General features: G+C 39.4%; 1 protein-coding gene and 1 long non-coding RNA gene across 5 annotated transcripts in view; one reads left to right on the top strand and one right to left on the bottom strand.

Annotated features, from left to right (window-relative positions):
- Positions 1 to 922: 922 nt before the first annotated feature.
- FBXL4 (F-box and leucine rich repeat protein 4) overlaps positions 923 to 22,065 on the top strand; it is a 57,285-nt gene continuing 36,142 nt past the window's right edge. Inside the window, exons 1-4 of one of the 4 annotated variants that reach the window (XM_068184123.1) lie at positions 923 to 1,037; positions 6,948 to 7,119; positions 7,703 to 8,292; positions 17,228 to 17,573. In XM_068184123.1, the coding sequence (XP_068040224.1) occupies positions 7,784 to 8,292; positions 17,228 to 17,573 (855 nt within the window). In that variant the 5' untranslated portion in view covers positions 923 to 1,037; positions 6,948 to 7,119; positions 7,703 to 7,783. Of the gene's footprint in view, positions 1,038 to 1,389; positions 1,620 to 6,506; positions 6,606 to 6,947; positions 7,120 to 7,702; positions 8,293 to 17,227; positions 17,574 to 22,065 lie in introns of those variants that run through there. The other 3 variants (XM_068184126.1, XM_068184127.1, XM_068184122.1) reach the window with 3 other exon arrangements.
- LOC137470590 (uncharacterized) lies at positions 12,866 to 13,457 on the bottom strand. The gene is made up of 2 exons (XR_010997150.1): positions 13,167 to 13,457; positions 12,866 to 13,071 (listed from the first exon to the last, which is right to left on the bottom strand). It is a non-coding gene; the product is annotated as an uncharacterized lncRNA (long non-coding RNA).

The raw sequence follows: 22,065 nt of genomic DNA, 5'->3' as shown, positions 1-22,065 counted from the left end.
CAGAAGTAACAGGACACAAAGCAGAGTGGGCCTGAGTCACAAACCACAACACCGCAATAATTCAACACCTTGGAGGGAAGGGATGCCCTCCAGAGGGCCCCTGACACACTTGACAGGTGGGCTGGTGTGAACCGCATGAAGTTCAGCGAAGCAAAGTGCGAGGTCCTGCACCCAGATTGTGGCAATCCCGGGCACACCTACATGCTGGGCGGAGAAGTGACTGATGGCTGATGAAAAACTCAACATGAGCCAGCAGTGTGCACTCATAGTCCAGAAAATCAATGGAGTCCTGGGCTGCATCAAAAGCAGTGTGGCCAGCAGGGCTAGGGAGGTGATTTTCCCCCTATACTCTGCTCTGCTGAGATCCCACCTGCAGTACTGTGTACAGTTCTGGTGTGGCCAGCGTAAGGAGGACATGAAAGTTTTGAAGCAAGTCCAGACTAGAGCATCCCCCCTAACAATGCTGAGCAAGTTGGGGCTGTTCAGCCAGGAGAACGGATGGTTTCGTGGAGACCTCATGGCAACCTTCCAGCATCTGAAGGGGCCGACAGGGAAGCTGGAGTGACTCTGCATCTGTCCTTGTTGTGACATGACAAGGAGTAAAGGGTACAAACTGAAAGAGGCGAAATTTACGTTAGACATCAGGAAGAAATTCTTAATGGTGAGGACAGTGAGACACCGGAGCAGGTTGCCCGGAGAAGCTGTGGATGCCCCATCCCTGACATTGTTCAACGCCAGGTTGGATGGAGCTTTGGTCTACTGCTGGGGGTCCCTACCCATGGCAGTGCGGCTGGGGCTTGATGATCTTTAAGGGCCCTTCCAACCCCTGAATTCCAGGATTCTCCTACCCCGCTGCCCGCCGGGACCGCGCGGGCCCGCCCCACGCCGGGGCTCGGGCAGGCGCAGCCGGCGGCCCCGCCCCCGCCGCGCCGCTTCCCCCGGTTCCCGCCCCCGCCGCCCTCCGTGCGCGGTGCTTCCGGCGGCGCCCGGCGCGGCGGCGGCTCCGGCGGCCCGGGCAGCTCCGCCCTCAGGACGGGGTAGGGTGGCGGCGGCGGCGGCGCTGCCGGGCGGGCGCGGGGGGGCCGCAGCGCCGGGCCCTGCAGCAGCCCCGGCGCGGGGCCGGCCCTGCGCGGCGGGTGCGGGCGGCCGCGGGCGTGCGCTCCCCGTCCGACCACCCAGGGGACGCTGGCGGGGCCGGGCCTGGCCGGGCCGGTGCTGCTGTCGGGGAGGGGACGCGGAAGGCAGCGGCGGCACCGGACAGTCCCGCTCGCATCTGCCCGCCGCTGTCCCTAGGCCTCGGCGGGAGCTGCGTCCCGCGGAAGGGAACTGCCCCCCTGGGGAAGGGAGCTACCCCTGCCGGTAGAGAGCGCGGTCGCCCAAGGAGTGGGAAGGGGTAGGGATGGGATGGAGCCGGGAGGAGGGGAGGAACAGTGCTGGGACCAGACAAAGCGGGCAGGGCTGGGCACGGGTTGTGCTCCTCTCCCCTGCGGGTCCTCCGCCGCTGCTCGGTCCCTGCGGTGTTCCGCACTTACACGGCTTCACCCAGTTGCCCGATCACAGCACGACAGAAAGCCAGGATAGGGGCTGAACTAGCGATACTATTTCATTTTATTTTTTAGGTGTGTACTTTGGGGTGCTTCACTTCTTGTGGATTGTTATTTGCTGCTAGTGCAGGCTGACAAATGGACATCAACTGGATGTGAACGGACATGATTAGGACGAGAGAACACAGTCTTAAGCTGTGACAGGGGAGAATGAGGTTTGCCATGTGGAAGAATTTCTTCACAGAAGGGGTGACTAGACACTGGAATGGGCTGCTCAGGGAGGTGATGGAGTTACTGGCCTTGGAGATGTTTAAGTAAACATGGCACTTAGTGCCGTGGTCTAGGTGACATGGTGCTTTTAGGTCACAGGTCGAACTTGATGATCTCAGAGGCCTTTTCCAACCCAATTGATTCAGTAATTCTGTGACAGTGGGAGATACCAACTACATCCTTGCAGTGAGGAAGCAGCTGACCAGCAAGTAAATGCTATACTGAGTGTGCCTGCATGGAGAGGCAGTATGATATCTCAAGAGAAAAGTGAAAAGACAAATAAGACAAGGGCACACAAATTCCTTTTTAAAAGTACCGTGAGGAATTTAATTTTTTTTTATTATTACATTAAGGGAATGGTTTAACCACAGCTGGAAGGGTAGTTGGTCAGAATGAAGTGGTATAATGCTGGTAACTTTAGGCTGTCAATAGAAAGGGCTACCTGATGATTTACTCATGTTGAGAAACAGTTTCTGTTATCTGGGAAAGCCACCTCCATAAGACAGGGTGGCCACTTTGAATGTGGAATAGGTGCCAAAGAACTTTAGTCTCCATTGTACCTCAGTGCTAAACCACATGATGAGTCTGGTCCTAGCAGGAATGCAATCAGTGAAGTAATCTGAAATTCTTGGATTTTGCATGTTTTGGTACTCATGAAGGCAACATAAGATTTTAGATAAAATTGCCATATATTCCGATTTTTTTCAAATAGTAAAATTATTAGTTAGAAGTGTGTGTGAAATGGCTTGTTTTAGTGCCCGAATATATTATGGGAAGAAACACAGCAAATGGGGCCTGAGTTTAAAGTATCCTGTAATAGCTTATTAATTTTTAATTAATAATAGCTTCTAGTTTCAACAAGTTGAGTGTAGATGTTGGTACAATCTAGGTAATTAACAGCAAGAGATGCTAACCTGTGGTAAAAGTACTCTGTTTTAGACTGTAATGCAAGGATCCAGTATTCCCTCTGTGCATTAGTGTACAAAGATAATTAAGAGATTTCCCATTTACTGTCTTTTATCTAGGAGACACATATTAAATTGCATTAATCTATCTTCAGAGATCATACGAGCCCTTGTTTTTGTCATTTATACATTCTTTGTAATTTGTCAATGTTGCTGTTTCTTTTATAGTCAAATGTAGAAAAACTGCTCACTGCTCCCAAATGTGAGCTTAGCAAAGCTGGTGTAAACAGGAATTATTACTTCACTGGCTTTAAAAATCAAACCTCATGTATGCATGACTAGCATGTACAACATTTGCTTCTCTTGAAATAGTACAAACTCTTGCCTATCGTGCTTTTCCTGGGATGGCTGAGGGATGAAATGTGCCATTTTTTTTTCCTAAATCTAGTATCTGTTACTTGTTATGTTTTCACAGACATCCTTCATTTCACAGCCCTTTGAAATCTCAAGTATTTTTCTGTGTACTTCCCACCTTTTCTCAGCAGTCTGGTTGGTGAATAGCTCTGTCCTGTTTCTGCTTGTATGGGATAAAATTATGGGTATTGAGGAGTTACATTTGCCAAACTTAACCAAAATGAATAGGTAGAATCATAGAAGATCATTAGTTGGAAGGGACCCATCAGGATCATCGAGTCCAGTTTCTGGCCCTGCACAGGACACTCCAACTCCGTGTGCCTGAGAGCACTGTCCAAATGCTTCTTCAGCTTGGACAGGACTAGTGCTGTCACCACTTTACTGGAGAGCCTGCTCCAGTGCCCAGCCATCCACTGGATGAAAAACATTTTCCTCATACCCAGCCTAAACCTGCCCTGACTCAGCTTCATGCTGTTTTTTCAAGTACAGGAATCATTAATTGGATAGGTTGCTTCAAAGCTGGAAAATAGATTTGTATACAAAAACTCCCTGTAAAAAGAGGCAAAACAGATTGAAGAGATCTGGTGCTTTTGAATGCTTTAACTTAATTAATGCCTTTTCCCATAAAATCTGTACAGGAACTGTAAGGTGTTTTACTTGTCAAGGTTTTCTGTGCTTGGAAGAAGGAAAACAGTGAATTACAGTCTTAGAAATCTTTCTGTATGTATAACATGAAGAAAAGAAGGGTTAGAAAAAGTGAGTTTGCCCATAAAATTGAAATAGTTATAAATTAAATAATAGCCTGGGTAGGAGATATTGTAAATAATGTGATGGACTCTAATGTATTTTGAAAGAAAATATCTCTTTAAAAAGTTTTGTTCCAGGTCTAGTCCAAAGTGGTTTTTAGGAGTCCTGTCTGTCTTGTAAAAGTAGAGGTAACATTTTGGTAGCCCTTAGAGCTAGCCTGACTTGGGGCCTGTGCAGTCTTGCTCCTTCCTCAAGCCAGCACTCACACAAGATGATTTGGGGAGAAGAGCAGACTGAAAACTGGTTCTGGTATTTCATAGCAGTATTTCAGTCCATTTAATGGTATTGACAGGAAAAAAAATGATATAAAAGAAACAAAATATGTAGAAGGCTGCTGCTTGGGAGGAGGATAAAAAGACACGCTCATAGGAAACATTTATTTGGCTTTAGTTTAGCATAATTATGCCTGTACAAAAAAAGATTAATCATACACAACAGGCCAAAGACCCAGCCAGAGATTGGAAGGCATAGTTGCATGGGCCTAAGTGGATCTCTTTAAAATAATCAAGCAATTTGAGGGAAGGGGGAGATTTTGACATAAACTTTGCATGTACATGAGCTCCAGGGCTGTTTATCATTACTTTGCACAGACCCGAGTCTACATTTGTATCTTTTTTTGCAAAGTTAAATCCTATTAATTAGAAATCAGCTTGACTTCTGGTCATTCCTGTAAATAATCTCTTTGTATCGTCTGGCCCTACTGATCTGTATCTGTATCTGAGTGTAGTTCTTTCACTAGCTTATTATCCTGTAACCTCTGAAGTAATATTTCATTTTGTCTTTTTAGCTTCACACAATTCTTAATGCTTCTTTTAAAATGCCAGAGGAAGAATTCCTATTTGTATTGTAGTCCTAATGATTATTTAATCCTTCTTTTATAGTAGTTTTGTCTTACTTATTATAAGCTACTTTATCTGATATTGTTTTTAACTCTTTAAAACTAATTTGCCTTCATTTCTGTTGTTTAGACTAATAAGTATACATGAAAGCTTTCTGCTCCTATTACTTTTGACCCTGTTGACCAATGCCAGCCAAATTTGATAAAGTTGTGTCAGTGTTAAGGATTTCAAATTTTTACAGGTTTTACAAAATTAGCAAGTTGCTAGAAGGAGAATGACCCAAATTGACATTACTGCTAATGGAAAACCTGCAGCATGATTTCAGGTTATTTCCTTTCTTAGACCTGGCTTAAACTGGCCAGCTAGCTGACGTACAGCTTTGAGCTGTTGGATGGTTTTGTTGCTCTTGGACAAGTTTAGATTAGGAGCACAGCGGGGTTTTACAGCAACCCCACAAGAGCTGCTGGCTGTGGCCAGAGGAAACCTGGAATTTGCAGTGCAGATGTGAAGTTGTGTGGGTTGCATATGTGAGATAAGTGATTCCCACTGATCTTTGAGCACCACATCTGAATGATTCTTAAAATTGAGAGGTGTAAAGTCATATTTTCCGTGGAGCAGCCTTCAAATCATGTTAATCAATAAAATTTTGAGTTTGAAAGTGGTGTATATGCTGATTTAGCTATGATTCCAGGGCTTGATAGCAGAACGTTTCTTGACATTTAATGTCTGTTGGCATATTCTTTAAATAGGTCTTTCTTTTTAAGAGGGGAAAAATCCAGAAAGAGAATGTGTTTGTAATCTTTACTTACATCAAAACATCTCTGCTTTATAAAAATAACTATTTTCGGTTTGGAGTTAGTTGTTTGTTTTTTTTTTTTTTTTTTTCTTTTAAGGAGGAGAGGTTCAGGGTTGTGCTACTTTTTTTTTACCAGTGTCTTTTCTGAAAGGTGGCTCAGGTTGTTTGTGGGAAATGCGACATTATTGGTTCTTGGCATTCCAGGGGAGCTTGAAGTAAATTTGGCATATTGTTGTATGCACTCCCTTCTGCACTGACTATGAGGAGTATTTCAGCTACATCAACATGTGAAACTAAATAAAAAGCCAAGAATAGAAGAGGCAAGAAAGTGAGAATTGAGCACTTCATTAGTAAACTTTCTTTCTGTAGTGAGTAAAATGGGCAAATATTGCAGCCTGTCTTTATCTGTTACCGCAAGTGCCTTCTTGCTGGAAATATTCATGCAAAAGAGAGCTGTTTGTATATCTCAGTGTGTTTCTGAGTATGGGGACAAGCAACTAACCCAAAAAACCACACTGTGGATCTGTGAAGAGACTTTAAAAAGTTTCCATTTGTTTAATAATTTACCGTACTTTAAACTTATGCTTTCAAAAACGCTATAGTAAGGTCTCACTTGTACCCACTGCAAACATAAAATACGTGGTTTGTCTGCCTGGCAGTGTGAAGCATTGTGTTAGTTGTTACTTGAGGTGTCTTCTGCAATAGAAGGATCGCATCTCTTGGTTCAGAGATTACCACACTGTGTATCCTGTGGTAAACTAAGCGGTAACTCCAGCACAGGCTATTGAAGAAACATTTATTCTATTTTGAGACATGCTTAGTCATCCCTGTTTGGCCTCTAACAGGTTACAGGCATTACTCCTTATTCTCTCTTAGTAAAGCTGATGGACAAGTTAATGAGAAGGCCAGTTTGTAGTGCTGGGGGATGTGAATTCATATCCCAAGTGTGTTGTGTAGCACCAGTGGAAATCGAAGAATACACTGCACATTTTGTTGTGTGTTGGTAAAACTCAGAGTTTACATCACGCAGGTATGGAGCAGCTGCTCAGTATGGGACAAGCATATGTAAGAGGATCTTTATTAGTAGGGAATATGATATAGCCCTCCTCTGTCCTGTAGAGAACATTCAGCTATAAATGTTTCTTCACTGTTGTAAACAGAAAACTTTAGTAAAGTTACTTACCTTTCATTTAGCTTTTTCTAATTGTTAAACCTGCTTATTTGATTGTTTTGTGTTGGTGTAGGCTGTGTAAACCATATTGTTATCCTTAATTAAAAGTATATTTTTTGTTGGGTTTTTAAAGTATGCAGATCTAGTACATTTTGTGTTTAACTGAATTGTTACTTTAATGAAAATATTTTCTCTTGTCAGAATTAAAATGCTTTCTATGGGGACTTCTGCTTCTGATGCCAGGACTCTTTTGAAGACCTCGTTTGTTGCATGGTTTAAAGGAAGATGATGTTGTTAGTGAATTCTGAGCATCCTTCGGGAGGCTGATGATCCTTCTGTTGTTGGTGTATGCTGTCATGGACAAATTCAAAAGGTAAAAGCGGTATTTTTGTGACAATTAGCGCTCTGATAGAGGAAGCAGTGGGTTAAGTTTAGATTAACAGCTCAAAAGCTTGTTCTTTTTACTCTTAAAACCATTCACACTTTTATTAAAGAAAGTAAAACCATTCACAATGGTTTTAAGAAACTGTTTTTTCACAATGGGAAGGTATATCTTCAGGTATGCTTTCACAGTTGTTTACAGCATGGGCCAAATTTCATTTCATACTTGAATTCTTTTCCCTGAGTCACTGCAATTTTTTTTTCTTGTAATAAATTCCTAAAGCTAATGCTTATTTTGACCATTAGTTTTTATGTTGCTTGAGAGCTGGTTTTGTCTAAAGCTTCTTCATAGTCTTCTCTTTTTTTAAACAAAAAATAAATGTGAAGTAAGGTAAAATGTAAATGGGAACTCACACTTAGTAGCTTCCAATTAAACAATTGTCTTACAATAAAATACAATAATTTATTAATATTTTAGTAGCAGTACTTTGTTTAAGACGATATTCAAAACAGCACAATTTGCTTTCTAAGAATCCTGTATCTGCTCACTGTGTTTATTAATTCTCTTTTATCAGCTCTTTTTCAAAACACTACAGGCAATTAATGCAACTTATAAAGGACTCCTGATTTTTGGCATCTTCCTAAGTCCTATCTAGATGCCACCAGTGTTTCCCATGTTAACAGTTCTGAGCATGTTTTACTACATGTGCCTTCGGCGCCGAGCTAGGACAGCGACGAGAGGAGAAATGAACAGTCGGAGGGCTATTGAATCGAACACCCGAGCCTTACCTATCAACGTTGAAATAGTTCAGTATGCCAAAGAAGTGTTGGATTTCAGCTCTCACTATGGCAGTGAAAACAGCATGTCCTATACCATGTGGAATTTAGCAGGGATTCCCAATGTGTACCCTAGTTCTGGTGACTTTACCCAGACTGCTGTCTTTCGAACTTACGGGACCTGGTGGGATCGTTGCCCGAGCGCTCGGCTGCCTTTCAAGAGGACACCATCCACCTTCTGTAGCCAAGACTATGTGGAACTTGCTTTTGAAGAACCAGTTTATCCCACTGCAGTGCACATTCTGGAAACATATCATCCTGGAGCCGTAGTCAGGATTTTGGCATGCTCTGCAAATCCTTACTCGCAAAATCCACCAGCTGAAGTAAGGTAATTTTTTTCTTCTTTATGCTTTCCTGTAAGATGTTAAATGCTGCAAATAAGGCTGTTTAGTGACCTTTACTTCCTAATACTTATCAGTTTTGTATGTGACTGGCTACAATTTTCTTTATTTCCTTTTGTTTTTAAAACTGTGGTGACTTTTTTTGATAGCAACTTCAGAGATGTAGACTTTTTTTAGGAATTAATGCATCTCCTAATATCAACTTTAATTTGTGTAATGATAGTTTTGGTGTTGGAAATTTCATGGAAAATAATTATTATGTCTGTATAAAACACTACTTTTGAAATGGTCGGTCTGAGCTCTTCCTTCAGTAGGAAGAGAAAATTGTGTAGAAGAGGTTGAGGACTCATGGCTGCTGTATCATCCTGCTTCAAGTAGCCACGGACTCTTTCTTCTCTGCATGCTTTAGGTTGCATATATAGTACAATTAGGCACTGTAACTGTTCTTACGGAAATAAAGCTGAAACCAGAAGCACAGAACAGTCAGACAAAAGGTGATGCCATTTGTCTGATCTTTATTTTTGGTCTGGTCAAAGGGTGGTAAGCTGCACTTGTTTTTACACTCACTTCATCTAAAAGAAGCAGATGTGATCCTGTTGGTTTTCTTTATATTAGGAAGTCTTGATGAAATTCCAGTTGCAGGATGAGGAGTGTGGTAAGCTGGGGAATGGTGAGATAGTAAAGAAAAACGTTGTGTGTGAGGTGAGAAACTCTTAGTAAGGAAGTAGGAATGTAAGGAGGAAGTGAACAGGTCAAAGCACTTAGTGGAGAAAAACATTGGGAAAAGCCATCAGTATATGCAATTGAAGTATTCCATATCAAAAAGAGATTAAATGATGCCAAAGATATAAAGGAAGGGGGAGCTGATAGAATACTTAACAAAATGTGTCCTGTAAAAATTAGTATGCCAACAAATACTATATTGCTATGAAATACACACTTTGGTGGTATAAGCAGTGCTAGCATGGATGTTGGGTGATTTTTTTACTCTCTTACCTTTAACAGATGCCACTAAAAAGTATATTTTTAGGTCTTCTGTACTATCCCTTGCTTTCTAATACTGGGCCATTGATGTTCATTCAAAAACCCCTGGAAAATCAGGTGTCATGGTTTATATTCAAAATTCCCAGTTAATATATTTTGTATGCTTCTGTCATCTGCTGTGGTTAAGTGCAGTTGCTTGTTTTACAGATCTAACGAGATGTTGCATAGCTCTAAAGTAAACATCTGAATTCAAGGAACAGTGATAGGTCAAAGTAATAATAACAGGCCACCTAACTTTAGAAGTATGAGTGCTTTTGGCACTGTAATACAGAACTTATTTACAGAATGGTATGTGGTGAAGGCAGCTTTAAGACTTTCAAATTCAGAACCTAACGTGCAATGACTTCAGAGCAATTACTCTATGAGCTTCCATTTACTTTTTTACTTTGTGATGTAGATTTTATTTATTTATGGTGAAGCACAGATTGGAGGAAAGCTCAAAAATAGTTAACTGAAGGACTTGTTTAATTAGGTACACAAAAAAGAGAAATAGAAAATTGTACAGAGAGCTAAAGGGAGATGGAAGTGAAAACACTAATATAAAACTTGGGGGGTATGTGCTCTATGATTTCTCTTGAAATGTGGTCAGAGTGAGAGCTCAGATGCCCTTCTTCAGGTTAAAAGATGAAGTTTCTGTAGGATCTTGCTTTTTAATTTGTAGGCAAGAATGTCCCCTGTCCTGCCTGCATAAGTTAACATTTAGGATTGGAAAAAGGTTGTCTCAGGCATCCTTGGAAGGAGTGGTCTGTGGTGCCTCTTCAATACTTGTTAGTCTTGATGCTAGGGAAGTGTTATAGAGACCCTTTTTTTCTCTTTGCCACCTTTGCTCTGCAGGACTTTTGTGTTTGGAGCTGCACATTTGGTTTGTCTCTTTTCTTCTAAAGGAGGCAAATGTCTTATGTATGGTGTCTTGAAGGGAAGATAAAGGAACCCTTTCTCCACATGAGGGACACAGTATTTTTTCTCTGTTCATTTGCTCACCTTTATGAGAAGAATCTGAAGAGTTGCAAGAGCGCAGTCTCTTTACTGCTTCTGTTCTTAGTCTCTTGTTTTTACTTTCAAAAATTCTCTGAGATATCAGCTAAGAATTCTTTTTTTGAAGATGGAATGCTGCTGTAATCTCAAGTGATTCCTTGTTTAACTGATGTTTTAGTCTTGAAGCACTGTTTCTTCTGTTAAAAAAGGCCGTGACCTACTTACTCAAAAGGCACTTAGAACCTTGTTTTCCTCTTCTGAATATTTTGATACTTGGTTTATTACCAATGAAGCCTTTCAGTGCTGCGTTGTTTTATCAGCTGACGCTGTATGTGTTTCTTAACCCCAGTGTAGAAAGGGCAGGTCATTAGGAAAGTTCTTTTTCACCAGCTCCTACTTTTGATATACAGAGAAGGCCAAACTATAGGTGAAGTCAAAACTGCTGAGAGGAAAAAATCTGTTCAGACTTGCTTAAATGTTATGCTTAGTGGATTATACTACTCCAACTAGGTGTTTTTTTTTTTTTTTTGTTAGTATTTAAAACATCAGCTCATTCAAAACTTAGCTGTGTACAAAAACTTCTAGGCTACAAGTCTCTTTATGAAGAGCTAGTGTATCACAGTTCTTGCTCAAGGGAATTTTACATATTTTTGTTAAAAAATGGCTAGCACCCACATACTTGGTCAATATATTACTCAATTTATGCTTCAATTGCATGAAAGAACCGCTCATGCAGATGTTCAGAAAATGGTCTTTGGTCATGTTCCTTTGTTGCTGGTGCACTGAGAACCGCTATCGCAGCTTTGTGTGATGCTGTCTCAGGTGAGCTTTATTCAGTGTCTTTAGACGTCGGGTCAGATCTTCAAGGAATGGGAATAAGCATTTACCTCTCAGAGGGTTTGTAATTGTTTCTAAGTAATCCTCACGCTTAGAACCCAGCAGTTAGTTTGAAGTTTTTTTCATTATGGTTTAACCGGCATCCAGCAACTGGAGAATTCTCTGTCCTCTCGTATCTTTTCCTGCTTTCAACACAAAAGGCATTACATTACTTTTCTGTACGTGAAACAATTTTTTAAAATCATAAATGTCAGAGAAACTGCTGTTCTAACACATGGAAACCTTTCGTGCTTTTCATTTGTGCTTCTCATACCTTGACTGGTGAGATGTGTAGGTAATTCCTTAAACTATACTAACATTCCATGTGCAGATTTGTTACCTGAATTACCCAAGTGCAGAAAACCCAAGAAAAAATTAATAGCCTGAGATTAGGGAAATGTAACATAAAGTCTCAATTTTTATGTGGTGAAGAAATCAATCTCTCTTTTTGATTGTGTTGTGTTAGGATTATTTTACTAGTGTTGCCCTGGGACTTTGTACAGTAGTGCACATTCTGTGTTTGTAGGGTTTGGTGACAATGCTGAGTTGTCACCAAGCTTCGGCCAGTGGAAGAGGCAGAGCTCTACACACATGTGTGGGGACAAATGCAGCATGAGCTGAACCCAACCAAGAGAGTTTTCTTAGTTTTTCATAGTGTATTAGATTGATGGGTAAGTCATGGCTAGCCTCTGTGATGAGAAAAATGGGGGTTTTTTCCTGGTTTTTCTCTCCTTTTTTAGCCAGAAGGCTTACTCTTGATGATTCCCTAGGGACTTCTTCAGTGTTAGCCCTTTTGATACATTTTGTTTTTCTTAATAGTTTGTTGTTAGTCTTTGTTTAAATGGAAAAGTCAAAAATTTTTTCAGAACATTTTCAACTTTTTCCTTTTATAAAAATAACTTAGGCTTTAAAGTTTGTAATATAGAACACAAAAATGACCCCTATTCTCCTGTTGTGGTCTTTTAAAATTTGATTTGACTGTTGTTTCTATGCCATACATGTTATAGTGATACTGTATATTCATGTGCTTTTATAAATCTCAAAATTAGAGATTCCTAACAAGTCTAGAATCTGTGGCTGTACTTGGGGTGATATTTCATAGCATATGTCCTTCCTACTGTGCAGTGATTGCTTCTTCAACAATTAGAGTTTATCTTGTGATTAATTTTTTCCTGTTTGCTACAGATAAGGTGTGACACTTACTAGGTTTTTTTCTCACAGATGAGATACCATGATTGTTTGTCTGGGACCACTTCCGTTCTGTCTTGTGTGTTCCTGTGGTTTATTTCTATTTAATTTGTGTAATTTCATGTCGTTTAGAACTTTGCTAGAAAATTGAGCATGGCTCAGTATTTTCAAGTTTAACTGTGTTTGCTATATGCAGAGTTTCTTTCTGTTTTTGAAAGTCTTAAAGCCTGTAGAGACAGAAGCTGCTACAAACCAGAGGGGCAGGCTAATGAAGATAGACAAAATAAAAGGCTCCCTCTCCTTCCAATGGGAAATTTATTGTATTTAAGCAGCCTGGACAGGGATCAAAATGTTTTATGGAATCTCTCTCTCCCCCTGCTCCCCCTTCCCCTTAAAAAAAGGGAGTGCAACCAGAAAGGCAGTGTACTGAATGTAAAATATCATGAGTTCTTACTTGTAGAGAGTGGCATTCAGATGGTTCTTTCACTCTACCTTTTATTCCCTGAGAATCTCAGATGAAAACACCCAAAACACTGCTGATACCATCAACACATTTGAGTGTGATAAGGAACCTTCAGGCCTGTATCTCACCTATGTATAACACACAAGTTCTAGACATTTGCATCCTTACTTAAAACTTGTTTTGACATCTTCAGGCAAACAGCCTTTTCTTGTTTCGATGCCTGTCAAAGAAAAATTAATTCTGGGTTTGTGGAATACAGTCATTTTTGAGAAGCTCCTAAAAAGCTCATGTAGACAGAGCAGTTACTTGAAATACCTTTTGTTGTTTTAAATGTCCTGAGCGTTCTTGGAGTCCTGTCTGCTGTCTCTGGTATTCAGAATTGAACTTTTGGTAGAAATGAAAATTTGCTTCGTATTTTCTCGCAATGAGTAGACTGCTTTGAGCACTGCTTATCAGCTTAATCTGAATGATTCTTAAATTGTGCTCATGATCTTCCTAGTCTTCCCTACCTTTTGTGTTCATGAGCTCACAGCTGAGGTCAGGGGTACACTTTTCCAGGTTGGCTTGAACTAGTGTACTGAAGCATCCCTGGCATCTTTGCAGTCAGGAGATGTTTTCTCCTAGGTAATCTACAGATTTCTGCTGTGCAGTTAATCAGCTAAGAGCAGCATGTGATTATAATTGTTGCACAAGCTGCATTTTCATCAAAGGTGTGGTTATATTCTCTGAGATGCCTTATGTTCTCCTTGTTGGTCTCTCTGGAACTCTCACTTCTATTGGCTTTTAGCTCATCTATTATAAGTTTCTTGAGGCAAGGCATTTATTGGATTGCTTGTAGTGCTTTTTTTACTTTCTGCACCTATCTCGATTTGACAATACAAGAAACCTCAGCAATTGCAAGCAAAGTTTAATCTTGTATTGCTGGAGATAAATCTGATTACTTTTCCTAGAAGCTCCTTTTTCAGAGACTCTCTCTTATTAGATATATTTCTTCAGAAGTAACCAGATCTGCTCAGGCATCATCTTAACCATTAAAAACCTTTCCAACAACATTAGGTCAACAAAAAATTAGGCAAGCTTTAAATATGTGCTGTCATTTGACACAGACCATCCAAGTATGATTCTCAGCCTAGAAATCACCAGACTTTATTTTTCTTCATGGTAAAGGAAGAAGCATGGAATTTTTTATTTTTTATTTTTTACCACCTAGGTGTATAGAGTCTTTAGTATCAGAGAAAATTGAGTTCCTGTCTGTCTTCATGGGACAGAGAGAAATGTAATGGGAAAACTGAGTCTGTGACTGAATGGCTGAATTGAGAAACTCACTTAATGTCCTCCTTTTCTTCAATCACTAGAGAAAGTAATACAGATGTTGCTGACTTTTATTCAGGCTTTGCCTGGCACTCCTTGCTGGAAAGACTGAGGCTTTCTAGCACATTGCTGATGAAACCTTCTTATCAAAGCATTCTCAGTGTGACATCTTTGATCAGCTGTTACTATATATCTACAAGACTGGAGGACAAACAATGTACTACCTGAATTAATTTGATTCTACTTGATTTTTTGAGAGCTACTTAATTAACTTGGGGTGTGAGGCAGGCAGAAATCCTTTGACTTCTTTAAAGGTATTTATTGGGATTCAATTTCTCTTTGTTTTGAGTTAAATAGCTTATTGAACATTGTAAGCTTGACACAGATGCAGGCAGCCTTCTTAGGGAAACTGATTTTGATATATATCCTCAAACCAGGACTGACTGTAAAAATGCCTTTCTTATGAAAGATTTTTAGGTGGATTACCATAACAAAAGAATGTTCCAGAACAGAAGAATGAAATTCTTTCTGAAGCCTCTTGGAAATTTAGACTTTTTTGATCCCGATGTGAATTCTTCACTCCCGTTCCGATTACCTGCAGCCTCGTTAAGTGTCACAGTGGTGATCCTAGAGGAAGAGATCACTTCTACTTGTATTAATAGGTTAAGAGCACGGGAAGGATTTACCATGCCTACACATGGGAAGGATTTACCAGCAATTACTCAGAGCAATTGCTATTACCTGCTTGTTTGTGGTGCCACCAAGGCAGAGAATATCATCCAATCAACCTGATAGACTTGAGTTTTTCCAGATAAACCAAGAGCTAACTTCTTTGACATTAGATTGGTGGGCTGATGATGAAAAGTAAACAGTATGACAAGGACTGTGGAAAACTGTCACTGGTTTGGCTGTTCATCAGCATTTGGTATGCAATGTGGAGCTTCATAAGATTGTGAAATCATGCTACATGTCTTCCGTTTTCTCTAGTTTATTACAAAGATTGGAAATTGGCTACTGCCTGCTGGAGCTGGTTATTGCACTGCAATTTGATGAACCCAGATCTCCAGATACATTATTTTTTTTTTGAGAGCTCTGCTGCTGCTAGATAATCCTCTCCCCAGGGTCCAAAAGGAGAAGTCAATAACAGACACATTCTGCTAAAAGTTGATGGTCCAATGTGTGTTAGATGAGTGAAAAAATAGCCTTTGAGTTTCCCTAAGGGTACTTTGAGTGGGTACATGGAAGTGTCTAAGCAAAATGTCAGATGGTGATCTGGATGTGTTCAAGGAAGGTCATGTGCCTTGCCAGCATTAAGTATTTGCTTAGAGAATCGACCTATGTGAGAGGATGTGACAGTGGGATTACAGCTGTTACTTTGCCATGAGTTGACATTCATTTTGTAAATTAATGAAATCTTTTTCTTAATACTAAGTCTCTCTTATGAAAACTGTTAATTTTAGGGTAGAGCTGGCCACTCTGTTATGTTAGTACTCTGATGTGCCATATGCTCACTACTCTTGTATGTTTATTTTTAGTTCATGATATTTTTGGGGATTTTTTTCCCTTGGGACATAAGAGTTCTGCAAGTCTCCTATTCTACTATAAGGAATTTGGAGAGCAACATGATGTAGGATAGGAAAATTATCTGTGCATACCTGAAAATGTTCATTGTGAAATGGAAGTTATGGCCAATATTGATTAATTTTCTTGTTTTTCCTACTAGCAAATATCAAATTTCTAAACCTTACTTATGTTGTGTGCAGTGTTTTAATGAAAATCTCTACATTTCTTTTGCTTTCTGTTGTGATGGAAAAAGTTAAAGCATTTGTTTCTGTTGTAAGTTCAAAGTAGTGGTGTCTGGTAGGGAAGGCCAAGATGCTGAGGTGCTGGGGAGCAGATCGAGTGCTTCTGAAATTCATGTGGCAGGACAAAAGTCTGAGAGAAATCCTTGAAGCTGGGACTGGGCTGATTAGAAATAGATGGTGTACATGTGGAAGTGTCTGGGTTACCTCTGTATGGAGGTAAGCATGTTGTCAAAGGGAGTAGCAGTAGTAACTGCTTGAGGCTTTCTTCTTTAGGAATTAACTAGACTTGAGGGAGGAAAAGCATGGAAAAAAGCAGAAAAGTGGCTGAAGGATCTCCAGTCACTAAGTGAGTACCTATGCAGCTAATAAAAGAGTATGTTTCTGTTTTCAGGCCTTTAGGCAAGTTTGGGAGTGCTGAAGATCTAAGGAATGTAAGACTTGATTCCTCCAGATTACTCAGTTGGCAGCAGGTTTCCCTGCCACTTAGTGGAGGAGATCTGGGGTCTATGTGTGAAAGTAAGGAAGTATGTATGGTAGTTTTGTACATGCCTTGAACTTCTGTCTGTCACTGAACCAAAGAAAGGCTTTTCAGTTCAGCAGTTTGGAAATTCTGGCATCTTTTGCAAAGGACCCTTTCAAAAAATGACTTGATGTTTCTACTTTCTTTGCTAATTTGTCACTGAATTACTTGTAAAAGGAACATTTTGCTTGCCTAGGCAGATAAACAAAGTAAAATTTAATTTTTTAAAAATAATTTGTAATACTGTAATTTGGGCAGGCTTGATATTAAAGAGTCTGAGTGGTGGGGTTTTTTTTTTCTTTTGTTTTGTAGGAAATAAGAGGTCACTCTTTGGGTTACATGGCAAGACTGTTCCTTGTGTGCTTACACTAACATGCCATCATTGTGAAGACATCAGCAAGCTATTTGTTTCAATTACCTTATCTGTGAGACGTTAGAAAAACCTGGGCACAGATAACACTAACACAAGTGACTATGAGTCTACAGCTTGTTTTGTTATTCAGTGGAGAAAATATGCTAAGGTCATGAATTAGTGTGTCCTGTTAAATTCATCCATAGGATATTTATCAAATATAGGGAAAGCATTAGTATCATAAATCATCTTTTCAGCCTTTTTTATTACTTGTTAAATACTTCTGACAGATGATGTTGCCCTCTTACTGTGCTCAGGAATTGCTTTAGCAAATTTGTTTTTAATTCTTGTACAGTATGTATGTCTTTTTTATTTTTTTTCTCCACAGATGGGAAATACTTTGGTCTGAGGCACCTACGAAGGTGAATGGTCCTCAGGCTCGGCAGTTCACACCTTGTATCAAACAGATAAACTTTCCCACAAACTTAATCCGACTGGAAGTGAACAGCTCTCTTCTGGACTATTACACTGAATTGGATGCAGTGGTACTACATGGTGTGAAAGAGCGGCCTGTCCTTTCACTTAAGACTTCAATGATTGATATGAATGATATAGATGAAGATGAGGATGAAGAAAAATTTGCCTGTGGAATGGACACCCTTAATAAACAGTTCAGCATTGTTACCCTCAGGGAATGGCCAACTAATGGATATTTTGATAAACTGCCTTATGAGGTAAGAAAAGCACGTTTACACTCTATCATTGTCGTGATCATTAAGGGTGCAAAGGTGCTTTACAGAGTATTGGTCAGGATTGTTGTTTTTTCCCTGTTAGTTCTTGCATTCCTTGTGAATCTCCTGCATTTACTGTATAGGTATGCCTGAATTCTGTAAGTCTGTCTGCTTCCATGGGTGGATGTTAGGTATTTGCATAGTTATTACACTCTTTCTTCTCAAGAATCTGTGCATTCATACACAGTTTTTACACCAGTTATTCTAGCCTTGAATTTCCAGCTCTTGGACTTAGAGGCTTTTAGCAGTATTCTGGTAGGTTTTCAGTCCTCATGCTTGACAAAGAAAATATACAGAAGAGATATGAAAAGATTCAGTCAACATCTGGAAGTGGAAAGAGTTTGCAATAGGCTAAAAGTTTGTTTTCCTGTTTTCTCTCTTAGAAAACTTACAGAGCTTTGTTCTTGAAAGTGCCATAATATTTTTATATTATTAAATGAGCTTTTCCCATCCAGCTAAGTTTTGAATTGTGGTGTATGTAAAATATCTTATAGTTGGACTTCAGCACACTCTCTTCTTTTTTATGCTTGCTGCTTTTTATTCTGTCATTAGCACAGAAGACAGTTGTAACCTCCTTCCAGATCCCCTGGCAGCATGATGGTTGCAAGTGTGCTCAGAGTCCGTAGATGAGTATTTTCTTTCCTCTAATTTCCAGTATAATGAAATTGTGGAGTGTGATTGCTGAATACCATGTGCAGGTCAGGCAGTTCTCAGTGGGGTACAGCTGTTCATGAAGGCTGGTACCCTGATTGGAGTAAGAATTGAGAGATGAAACAGTTATCTTCACCTCTCCTAAGACAAACTGTTGGCACATCATAGAAAGGAGCCCTTACTTGCTGGTCAGACCTTTGGATTTGGGCAGTGACAAGATTATTCCTGCTCTTCAGTGTGCTGCAGTCTGGCAGATGCAGCAAGTGTTCGTTCAATGTGGTAACTCAGCTAATGCTCAGAGTGCTTTTGGCTTGCTCCAGACTTGCTTTTGAAAGGGAAGGTGAGGTGTGCTGCCATGGATTGGAGGGTGCTTGCAGAAATGCCTCATGTAATCAAATAGTATTTTGGTCTTACCACATCTTTTGACTCCCAGTTTGACACATGGAGCTGCGGTTGGGTGACCATGTGCCCTAGTAGCCTGCAGAAGTTTGCTTGTAAAGAGGAAAGAGAAAGTAAGCAAATGTAACAACTCTTGTGCTTATAAAGAGGAAAGAGAAGGGAAGAGAATGTAACAACTCTTCCTGTCTTCTCTTGAAACCAAACCTCTTGAGTTTGATTTGAGGTTCTTTTTGTTGTTGATGCAATTGAATAATAAATTAGGAAACTAACTTTATCATGAGTTAGTTTTAGTGGTGTTTGGTTGGTTTTTTCCCCAGAGTACACATAGTGTTCAATATATTTTACTGTTGATGGCAGTACTGAAGTAAAGAAAGTACTTCGCATAATTGTTTGAAAGTTTGAAAACATGTTGGTTTTAGTAATTCAAGGAAATTAATTGTAGATAAAGCTTCATTTAAATGTAGGAATTTTTCTTGTTTGAAAAGGCTGGATAAATTGATTGGTAATCTACTAGAATATCAGAGAGATTGATTAATCTCTTTTCTGTTCCATATGATCATAGAATCATGAAGGTTGCAAAAGACCTCCAAGATCATTGAATCAAACCATAAATGGTTGGTAACACATATTAAAATTTTAATTTAGGAAGTATTTGTGTAGTCTTGTTACTCCTATGAACTTCTGTCTCCATGTACTTTATTGTGTTTTTCTGCTCTCCTTTTTGTCTACCAGCTTTCTTTTTTATCCATTTTTTAACATGTTTGGTTTCATGAATAAATTTATATGGTCTGTCAATACCAAGAACATTTTTTTTTCTTCTGCTTTGGTTTAAAGAAACTGAAAATATGGGTGGAATATTCATCAGAAAACTATAAAAGACTATTTCTGTACTGGTTTTGTGATAGCAGAAATCTCAGTTTCCTACTTTCTAGTCCAGCTGGACGGGTTGGGCATCAGAACAACAAAAACGTTGTACTTGTGGTGTAACAGTTTTTTATCACATTGGATATGGAAGCAGTACTCTGCATGCTGTATTTAAGACTGAGAAATAACACCTTTTTAGGGGAAGTGTTCAAACTGTGGGCAAAGTAAGGCAATTGCTGACTCCTTCCGGTTTTGATTGATGCATTACGTGAAAAATTGTAGGTGTATATTGATTGTCAATGTGTAACTGTCCTAAGTTTTCATAAGCATGCCTGTTCCTTATTTGAGCTGTTTGAAGCTTTTTCGTACTATCCTCTGTAATTCACAAAATATACAAGCTGAGTGGGTTTTGCTAAGTAGGCAGCAGTTCCTCCAGCCTTTTTTTTTTTTTTTGCCTTTGTTGAATTTCTGAAACTTCCATAGACTATCCTTTCTTACGATATGTTCCTCAAAATGGCATTAGGAATGGTTTGCTGCATTGTGAACTCCAAAGACATTTTAGGATTGCTCTTGTCTAAAAAAGAGAAAAATGCTCAGCTTCCCAGGGCACAGTCTTCTGTAGAAGAAACTGTAGATTTTTGGATGATCTTAGTGAGAGGATTTTCCTTCCCTAATCTTGGATGGTGTTAGCCGTGAAGTACTTGTACTGTCTATGATCTCTCCTACAGAACTACCTTAAAATTGAGGAAGGCTTTTAGAGGAGAGACTTCATGTCCTTGTCTTCCTTCCCAGTTCATTGACCAGCTTGTGCTGCTTGTAAAGTGGAAGGAACTAAGGCCTTAGTTGGCTTTGCAGGAATACTTGAGGACTGAAGGCCTGACCAAATTCAAAGCTTTTGGGAAAGCTGAGGAATATCTGCCACAGCATCCATGTTGTGCAGTTTGAGACTCATCAAGATGTGCTGGCTACTAAAAACCCAGCTTATTTTTCTCCAGAGAGGAAAGTCAGAAGACTCTGCATGCTCCAGTCCAAAATAGGTTTTTTATAAAAATTTTGGTATAGAAAGATATAAATGACATCTTTGTCATTCCTTGAAGCTGATTTTTCCAAAAGCTGCTTACAAGCTTTATGAGCTGCTGGTGTTCGTGTGTACTATTAAATGTGTGTGCATTTGCTGGTGCAAGTCGTACTGTTGTAGAACCACGGATGTGTGTTTTCTTAAACTATACTGAGAAATGTCAAAAGCCCTAGAATACCATCTTCTTCTTGCCTTCTCTCTTTGCCTCTTTGTGCACATATCCTTTGTCCTTTACTTGAGCACGTTTTAGTATCAGTTCTAATTAAATAGATTCTAAGCTGTAGCAGCCCTAGCTGCAAGAATCAAAAAATTGCAGGTTGTTCATTTTTCTGTTTCTGAGTGAGTGGTTTGCATAGGCCCATGTATTTTTTATTGGAAAATCATTTCATCTTCATGTGGAAGAACTGAAAAAGGAAATTTGTAGAAAGTATGAGTATTGTAGGTTTGACCAGCATCCAGACATTCTTTTCTGACAAAACCAAGTTGTGTGTTACTGTGCTCTAGCCACAGACAGTATGTTATTAGTATAAATGGTTGTTGCTTGCTGTTTTTCAACATAAAAGCTTAAAAAGCCAGAGAAACTTCTGGTTCAGTAAGTATTATTAGAAACTACACCACTGGTAAAATTTTACCCCCTGTACTGAAGAGTGGAAATTCTGTCTGGGCTTATAGGCAAACTTTGTAGTGGGTGAAAAGCTTTTTTTTCTTTTTTTTTTTTTTTTTAAGATGTTATGTTTTTTATTTGGTAGTTCAAAAAGTATACCTAGTTCAAAGCTGGCATGTGCCATGTTTGACCTGGAAATGGGAGGGGAAGTACTCTTGTACCCTTAGTCCATCATGGCCTGAAAAGCAATCAGTGTTGTATAAATTATATTTTGTTTTCTTTCTATTTTTTTTTCCAATAAACTTTGGTTTTACTGATTGATTTATAAGAAAGTGTGAAAAAATAATGATTGTCATAATTTTTCATAAAATCACAGTAAAAACTGTTGTTTGTGAGAAACTACATTTTGAAATTAGCTTTCAAATTAGCTTTCTGTAGCATTCTTGGAATCACCACGAGCACAGTGTAGCACAGTACAGCACATCATGTCACATACTCATTATGATATCAAATTGTACTTTATGCTAGGGTACACAGACACAAAAAGCGTGTTCCTGACAGACACCAGACTGCAGGCTAATGGTGATTAATGGTTATTAGCCTGTACGTTTTGAACCTGTTATTTTTGTTTAATCAAAAGCCAGGAAAAAGCACTTTATGGCATAGGATTATATTATCATAGGAGTGACATTTCATTGTATGTTTTCATTCTATATATTATGAAGTAGCACAATTTCAGTAAAAAATAAAGACAATTTTTTTTGATTGAGACATGGGCAATTTCATCTCAGGTGTGGAAAGACATCCTGTGTATTACAAAATACTCATTGAAGTCATCA

Source organism: Anomalospiza imberbis, chromosome 3 (genome assembly GCF_031753505.1).
Source record: "Anomalospiza imberbis isolate Cuckoo-Finch-1a 21T00152 chromosome 3, ASM3175350v1, whole genome shotgun sequence".
In the NCBI taxonomy this organism is placed as follows: Eukaryota; Metazoa; Chordata; class Aves; order Passeriformes; family Viduidae; genus Anomalospiza; species Anomalospiza imberbis.
This window is presented reverse-complemented; position numbering and strand designations above follow the sequence as displayed.